Source organism: Lycium barbarum, chromosome 1, assembly GCF_019175385.1.
Source record: "Lycium barbarum isolate Lr01 chromosome 1, ASM1917538v2, whole genome shotgun sequence".
Classification (NCBI taxonomy): domain Eukaryota; kingdom Viridiplantae; phylum Streptophyta; class Magnoliopsida; order Solanales; family Solanaceae; genus Lycium; species Lycium barbarum.
Genome location: NC_083337.1, coordinates 8853900 through 8862550, shown reverse-complemented (window position 1 = coordinate 8862550; position 8651 = coordinate 8853900). Strand labels below are relative to the sequence as shown.

Here is an 8651-nt window from a genome sequence, read left to right as displayed (position 1 = left end):
GCGAAGCCAGGATTTTAGTTTATGGGTTCTGGATCATAATTTTCTTTGTTTACTGAGGTTTGGATGAATTATTTGTACATATTAAACGATCTTTTTAACGCAAATACAGAGTTGATGGGTTGATGATTGTATGTTAATTTGAATTGCTTGTGTGGTGATTTCCTTTCTGGAATCTCCAATTAAATTCTTGTTGTTTTTTCCTTTGTTGGTTCACTGTCAAGAGATTGTAGGTTTTAGAAGAGCTCAAAATGTAGAAGAATCATGCTGTTTCTCTGTTAATAGACAGGACTATATAGACTAATTTTCTTCCAGCGTGACATTCAATTATTTGTAGCTGAAATTAGAAATATAATGGTTTGGGGAGTTGTAGTTACCACCTTTTGTTGGTTCTGATCCACACTTGGCTTTTCCAGAAGGCTGGATCATCTTAGAAGGCTCAATGTTTTAAGTGGGGAATCAAGATTTTCATTAAGGGATTATAAAGTTTAATCATACGAGAAGCCAAGAGAATTCAACATCTACTATATATATACATAATTTTTTTTCAACCTTATCACATTACAGTTTAAAAAAACACAAAAGAAAAATCACTACAAAAAAAAAGGGTAATTTGTGGAGATTGAAAGTTGTAATTCGCAAGGGTTTTAGCCTCCTTAAGCAAGTAGTGGAGGATAAAATCCCCACAAATTGCAACTTTCAACCTCCGCAATTACCCTTTTTTTTTTGTAGTGAATCTAGCCAAAAATAAGAAAAAAAATAGACACTACGGGGTTTATGAGGAGGCGAAGCTAGGGGAAGGAGGGGTTCTATTGTAGTTTTCGATCGTCTCTGCCCGAGCAACGAGGAGTGCAGCGAGAATCCTATTGATTCTCCTATGCCATTGCTTGCTCTTATTTTTTTTGCCATCAAAGCAATATGACGAGAATTCCAGAAGTCACCCTCAAATCGTCACACAACTTGTCTTAGCGTAGTGATGTTAACATTGTCAGCTGCTACATTCCATAACAACTAATTCTTTCGAGTTATTATAATATATATAGAACCAATGCAGAAATTTAGTATAATCTATATGATGCTCATAAATCTATTATATAGCTAATAAAATTATTATAGACTACTTCTGGTAGTGTCATCTTCTTCCTTTTGGACGAACACCTGTTGTAATTAGATCTGAAACCATGTCAAATCTTAACTAAATTGCTTCAAATTTCAGTTATGAAATCCCTTCGACGTTGCAGTTCTTTTGAGATATCACCCACTCGAAATAGAGTTTGTTTACCATATTCCAAACTTTGATATTATTCAACCTTGAGAGCTGCTGTAAATCGATCCAAAATCATGTCAAATCTCAACGAAATTGCTTCAAATTTCATATATGAATTCTCCTCGATATTCCAGTTCTTTTAACGTTTCAACCACTTGAAACGGAGCTCGTTTGCACTAACGCAAGTTTTTGAACTAGAGTTTTGAAGCATTGTTAATGAAAGTCAATGCCAACTCCTCCTGCACGTTTTTCAGCAACCAATATATAAAATGAAGGAATGAGAGAATTAGGGAGTGAAGGAATGATTTTGGGGGAAGAAGAACATGGAAGAAGAAAGGGGGAAAGAAAGAGAAAAAGAGTTGTTTTGAAAAGTTTAAAGAGAGCCCCAATTTTTTTAAAATTACAAAGAGACCTCCCCGTGTTTGCTAGTGGCAGGATTAGTATTTTCTGGGGTAAAAAAATAGCAAAAAAATAAAAAAAGGGCCTAATCCCTAAAAAAAAAAAAAAGGGCTTAAGGGCCATGCCATCCAATTTTCCCAAATAACTAAGGGTGTGTTCGATATGGAAGAAAATATTACCAGAAATTATTTTTCAATTTTCTCATGTTCGCTTAGTCAAAATTTTTAAAAATAAATAAATATTTTCTTTAGAAAACAATGAGAAAAATGACTTTCCTGATACAAATAGGAAAAACAAGTCCCACAAGTGACATTCCATATTAATTGTCTCGTCCCACCCTATAACTCATCCCCACCCTCCGCCACCTCCAACCAACCACCACCTTGAGCGTTGCATCTCATCTTCACCCTCCGCTAAACCCTAAACCCACCCCACCCCACTACCCACCCCCACCATCCCAACCCAACCCCTCCACCACACCACACCACCACCCACTAGTCCACCACACCACCCACTACAACCCCATCACTCACCTACCATCTTCCCCCTTCCAAATTTTCTATTTCATATATTTTATTTTACTTTTATATAATTTTTATAAAAATTAAAAAATTTCCTTACCACCCATCACACTGCCCTGCTCCCCCCGCCTTTCAATTTTCTATTTCATATATTTTATTTTACTTTTATGAAAATTTTATAAGAAATGAGAATTTTTTTCTTACCCCTATCCCAACCCAACCCCCTGGGCTGGGTGGTGGTGTGGGGGTGGACGGTGGGACAAGTATTTTCTGAAAAATATTTTCCACTAATCAATGAAACATGAGAAAATAAATAAGAAATTCACTTATTTTTCAAGAACATTTTCAGAAAAACTCTTTCACGTAAACCATTTTCCATCATACCGAACATACCCGAAATCTTAAATAATTTGTAAAGTTAGACAACATCTTAAATATGTTCACTTGTCCCACCGCGGTACAGGAAATGAGATCTGTTACGCTCTTCCCCCTCGTGCTAGAGAAGGAGTTCAAAGAGTCAGCCAATCAGAATTACTACAAGTAGTCTACTTATTATTTTATTTCCTTATACAATATTCTCCTAGTAACTAGCTTTACAGTTTTCGAATTTCCAGAGCTAACCTTCTGCACACGCAGGAATAGCATTTAGCCTTTTCCTCAAGAAAATGAACCTACCACACTGGTCAAATACTTGGTTCTCAACCAACAAACAAGAATAATACTTAATCATATTATATAAATAAATACACGTATACAAATACTAGTACTAAATTCCAAGATCAAGAAGTAATTAGTGATGGTTCTCCCATTATTGAAGTTAGGAACACTTGCTTTGAAAACATTAAGCAAGCCAATTGCAGCTAGGCTAAAAAAAGAAGCTGGTTTGCACCCCAAATTTCGTAATTTAATTATCAGCATCGCCCAGGTAATCCAAAATAAACCCCTTCTTTAATATTTTATTGAATAAATGTTCTCTTTTTCTTGTTTGTGATTCAAGTTTTTTTTTTTTTTTTGGCTCTTTGCTTTACTGTATCTATCATCAAATGTATGTAAATTTAAACTAGTTGGGGTTGATTATATGAATCATTTTTCCCAGGTAATCCAAAATAAAACCCTTCAATAATATTATGTAATAATAAAATGTTTTCTTTTTCTTGTTTGTGATCAACTTTTTTTTTTTTGATGACTGGATTAATGAAATAAATGTAAATTTTAAACCAGTTGGGGTTGATTATATAAAATCTTTTGGCCCCAGGTAATCCAAAATAAAGCCCTTCAATAATATTATGTAAGAATAAAATGTTTTCTTTTTCTTGTTTGTGATCAAGTTTTTTTTTTTTGGTTGGATTGATGACTGGATTAATGAAATAAATGTAAATTTAAAACTAATTGGGGGTTGATTTTATGAATCTTAATAAGTGGATTCGATCTGGGGTCCACTGGCGGAGTCTGGAATTTCACTAAGGGTATTACAAAGAAGTAAAAGGGATTAAATATCTACTATATGTACATAAAAAAAAAATTGACCTTGTATATACCGTGTAATTTTTCATAATAAACCCTCCGTGAATATTATTGAATAAATGTTTTATTTTGGTTTGGCTGATATGATGACTAGATAATCAAATACATGTAAATTTTGTTCAAATTGGGGGTTGATTATATATGAATTTGTTTCATTATTTATTTGATCTTGGGTTGATGTTCAAATAGGAGTTTGGATGATTGTATATTAATGTGAGTTTATTCTGCCATGATTCCCTTTTGGAATGTCCAAATTAAATTCTTGTTAATTTTTTCTTGGTTGGTCTTGAGTTGTTCACTAGTCAAGAGATTGTAGGTTCTAGAAAAGCTCAAAATGTAGAAAAATCATGGTGTTCTTCTGTTAATGGCAAGGACCTATAGATTCTAGTTACATTCAATTGTTTGTAGAAGAACTGTTGGGGACTTTGCCACCTTTCTTGGTTGGTCTTGAGTTCTTCACTAGTCAAGAGATTGTAGAAGAGATCAAAATGTAGAAGAATCGTGGTGTTTTTCTGTTAATGGCGAGCACTTATAGATTCTAGTTTTGCTTCCAACGTGACATTCAATTATCCGCAGCAGAAATATAATGGACGGGGAGGTTACCACCTTTTGTTGGTTCTGAGCCTCTGATCCACATTTGAATTTTCCAAAGTATTGGATAATTTTAGAAGGCTCAATGCTTTAAAATGAGTCCGAGCAATATAGGTTTTAACACTTTGAAATTTTTCTTACACATGTCAACTAAGAGGAAATTTTTGTTCTGTGTCATTACAACATCTCATGCTCTAGCTAGCTACGAGTCGAGTTGATCATGGAAAGGGTTTTTATGAAGAGGGTATAAGTTTTGCTGTTTTTTTTTTTATTTGGTAGTACTATTAGTAAAGGCTAGTGTTAGTTTAAAAGAGTGTCCAATTCCAAAATGCTGGTTGGCTGCTCTTCGCTAGAGGCGGGGCGGAGCTAGGTAGAAGCAAGGGGGTTCATCCGACCCCCTTCGACGGAATATTACACTATATATACAAGGATTTCCCCCCCCCCCCCCCCCCCCCCCCCTTGACTTATTAGTGTGTTTACTTCATCATATTTTGAACCCACTTAGTGAAAATCCTGGCTCCGCCACTGGCTAGAGCTATACATTGAGTAATGGTCTTAAAAATGTGTCACGTTCTATCTTTCAAATGTTGGGGCATGTCTCTTCTCATGTTATTTTGCAGTGTAGACACATAGAATTGCAATGTCACCGAAAGAGTGCAAATCTTATTGCCATGCAGGGCCACCATTGCTTTGTTAGAATAACTCCAATTGCATATAACTGACTGCTATTAATTGTATATACACGAAAATGTAGAAACCAAAATGTGATCTAGACAATGACGGGAACATATTAACATAGTGATGACAAACTACAGTGACTAGCAGATGCAGTGGTTAAACATCACAAGTATGGTGGTCATTTTTGTGGAATATTGTGTCCATTGATGCTTGCAGTATCTCCATTAAGGGACTCTTATGTCATAGACGACTTTGCTGAATATGTCTCAATTTTGTGGTTATTACTGGATTGTATCATAGTTCATGAGTTTATCTGCAATTTGTTTTCCACGCAGTTCATTTCACATGTTTCTTTTTCCCATACCACTCCGTGTGGTTACACATGCAGAACTCCTGCATCCCTCTCTTAATATTTTCTAGATATGTTTCACTACATTCCGCTTGTTTCGTATCAGATGTGAATACTCTAGTAGCCTTCATCCTTTCAAAGTTATTCTCTATTTCTGTTTTTACTTTGAGTTGTTAAGAGTTTCTGCAAATATAAATCATCTTTCATTACATCCATTAACCAGGCGAATCACCGAATGACAACAACAATGCAAAGACGGATATATGGCCATGCAACTGATGTTGGAATACGACCTTTGAATGAAGAGAAAGCGGTTCAAGCAGCTGTTGATCTTCTGGGGGAATTTTTTGTTTTCTCGGTATTGTTTATTCTCCTACTTGATCTTTGGCAATAATGTCTTCATAGTTAGCTACCCTGATTCTTACCTATCACATGTGTTAATTTTTTGTGAAAGAGCAGACAGGCTTTGCTAAGTGATTAAATGACATAAATTCTAAGCATGTAAAAACTTTATATGTTCTCCCTCCTTATCCCAAAAAGAAAAAGGAACATGTTATGTTATCTCACTCAATTAAGGTAGAATCCATGATTTACGGACTAGCAATCAGTGCGGTTTTTTTTTTTTTTGATAATCCACTTAAGCCTCAAAGTTCACGATTAATAACATTTATCTCCCACTATAAGTTTGAGAATAACCTAATCCAATACAATCACTAAATCCTTCTCTGGAGAAATCCATTGACCCTTGATATACAAGCTTATAACCCTTGTGCGCAAGTTGCCTAGACCAATATGACTTCTAAATCTTTCTCTGTACAACTCCCTTATTGTTTATTCTACCAAAAAGCCAGCTGTGTACAGAAGGCACAAAGAGCCAAGAGACAAGACCACCTTATTTAGGAAATTCTCATACCTCAATATACATAGCAAAGCTTCGTGTATGTGCACAATATCCGAGTCTTGATAAGTGAAGAATTATTGCGTTGGCTGATTTGCTTCAAAGAAATTAAAGTCTCAGCTACCTGTTATGGCAAATTGGCAATACAGGTTTTGCCAGAGTTGTCTACGCTATTTCATGCATGTGCCGACGTTTAGAATCTCTAAATTAATTCCAAGATAGCATATGCAATAGACATTTATTTTGGAACTACATTATAATCTGATAGTGCAGTAATCCAATGCTTGTCAGTTGAGGAAGACACGAGAAGTGTTGGGAAGTTTTTAGGATTGGTTTTGGTTGTTTTTGAAGTTTTAACATTTCGATAAATGATTGGATTTATCTACTTGCTTGCCCAAAAATATTTGTTCAATGACCGCACTTAGTTCTTGAAAAAGAAAAAAGGCCCAAGTCTTGACAATTTTGTCTTGTTCCTGTACTTGCTGGCACAGTAAGAGTTGGCGCAAGGGTAATAGTTGCGCTGTATGACTTCCTGGTTATGGATCCAAGTCATGGAAACAACCTCTTTTAGAAATGCAAGGTAAGAGTGCGTACAAGAGACCCAGTTAGGCTCGGCCCTTTCCCGGGCATTGCACATAGCGAGAGTTTAGTGTCCAAGGATGCCCATCAGTTCTTTTTGCTACTAAAGCATGCATAGTATTGTATCACAATTTCTTACTTGGATGGTCAAGCAGTTTCTAAATTCTATGGAGCTAATGTGTTAATGAAAGGGGACAATGCAATGGAAAAGTTAATAGTCCAGCAGGCAACTGGCTGATGCTGCTATTATGTATCTCCTAACACCTGTTTCAGTTTTGTTGAATTACTTATTACATTTTTTGTCTTTCTGTTCAGTGGCATCCAATCACACACATGAATCCATGTTTTCAATCTCTTGAGACTTGTAGTTAACTTTTAACCCATAAAACATGACTTGCCTTTGCCATCGACTGCATATGAATCTTCTAATTAATGTTTGGGCAACTTTTGCAATGTGCCGAACAGGTCGCAGTTGCTGCTCTTGTATTTGAGGTGCAGAGGAGTGCTCGCTCAGAGGCTAAGAAGGAGGAACTTCGTAGGCAAGAAATGGAGGTAGTCCTATCATATTCTTCTTATTTTCTTCTCGGCAAACTCTTAAGTATGTCTTATCTAGTTATGACTGTTTCATTTTCACCTGCAAGTGTTTAACAATTGTCCTCTTGATTACCTTTACATTTCAAAAGAAAAAAAATTTGTCCCCTTGATGTTTCTCTTAAATATGTAATTTATCTTCTCTCTTTGAAGTTTTGCCTTTTAAATTCTAATCTTCCTAGATTAAATATGTGTTCAAGTTATATCTTAGTTGAACGGGTGTATTTCAGAAATTGAGGCAACGAGATGAAGCATTGGAAAAGGAGATGGAGGGCCTTAAAAGCAAAATTCAAGAGCTGGAACAGCTAGCTAGGGGAAAGGGAATTGCTGGTATGTTCAATTTCAGACTTCCTCATATTGGAGAAGGCAAGTCAGCGACACCAGCATGATCTGTTTGCTCAGTTTTGGCTACATAGGAATCATTTTTTTCCATTCTTTTGATCCAAGTCAAGGAAAGATCGGTCTAACCTTCTACCAACTCTCTGTAAATAAAGTTGAATCTTGAATTAGTCATTGTTACTTAGAACTTTGAATGCTAAAAATTGCCATTTTAGAATTTCGTGTATTTTTGCTCGATGTTAAATTTGGTGAAAGTAGCCTAAATTTTGCTGTGCCAACATTCGTTTCGTACCATGTCCTACTTAATTTACGATCATCTATCCAAATAAAAAAGTTGCTGTCAGACGACCTATGTAGCTCAGACACTTCAAAAATATCGCTGAATGTGTGTCGGATCCTCCAAAAGCGATGTATTTGTGGAGGATCCGACATGGATGCAACAACATTTTTGGAGGGTCCGAGCAACATAGCTGGCGACACACTTAAGAAACTATCATTTGTTTATAGAATGATAAGTTGTGAAACACGGGAAATTTGGAGAGTTTTTTCCAATCAGCATCTGATGTTGATGCTAGTGAAAAGTATGTCTAGATGCCCCCTTATCTGCAAAAATCATTATTGATTGTAGATATCAGTATCGATCCAAAAGGGAGGATCAAGAATTGACTATCATGGAATCTCGAAGACAATAGTGGGGAATACCCTTTATGCCTTCCTTGCCTTGTTCTTTCTCTCTTTTTATTATTCACACCACAAAAGGCCTTTCTGCTGATGGATCTGGATGCTGCTCATAAAGGGCTGAAAAAGAGACCAGTCTCTGATTACCACATCATCAAAAAAGAGTCCTATTCTGCACTTTGGTTCTTGATAAGAAGTGTCATGGGAATCATTTTTTGTTTTTGTTTTTTGATTTAGTGA

General features: G+C 35.9%; 1 protein-coding gene across 1 annotated transcript; it reads left to right on the top strand.

Annotated features, from left to right (window-relative positions):
• Positions 1–2750: 2750 nt before the first annotated feature.
• Positions 2751–7977, top strand: LOC132631216 (OPA3-like protein). Its single transcript, XM_060346815.1, has 4 exons — positions 2751–3109; positions 5550–5684; positions 7269–7355; positions 7625–7977. The coding sequence occupies exons 1-4, from the start codon at positions 2981–2983 to the stop codon at positions 7781–7783; spliced, it is 510 nt and encodes a 169-aa protein (XP_060202798.1). The 5' UTR covers positions 2751–2980; the 3' UTR covers positions 7784–7977.
• Positions 7978–8651: the final 674 nt, after the last annotated feature.

Excerpts from the sequence above, each read along its gene's own strand:
- LOC132631216 (XM_060346815.1), top strand. The coding sequence starts at position 2,981 with ATGGTTCTCCCATTATTGAAGTTAGGAACACTTGCTTTGAAAACATTA. Across the intron at positions 3,110-5,549 it reads TAATTATCAGCATCGCCCAG|GCGAATCACCGAATGACAAC; the intron begins GTAATCCAAAAT and ends TCCATTAACCAG. Across the intron at positions 7,356-7,624 it reads TTCGTAGGCAAGAAATGGAG|AAATTGAGGCAACGAGATGA; the intron begins GTAGTCCTATCA and ends GGTGTATTTCAG.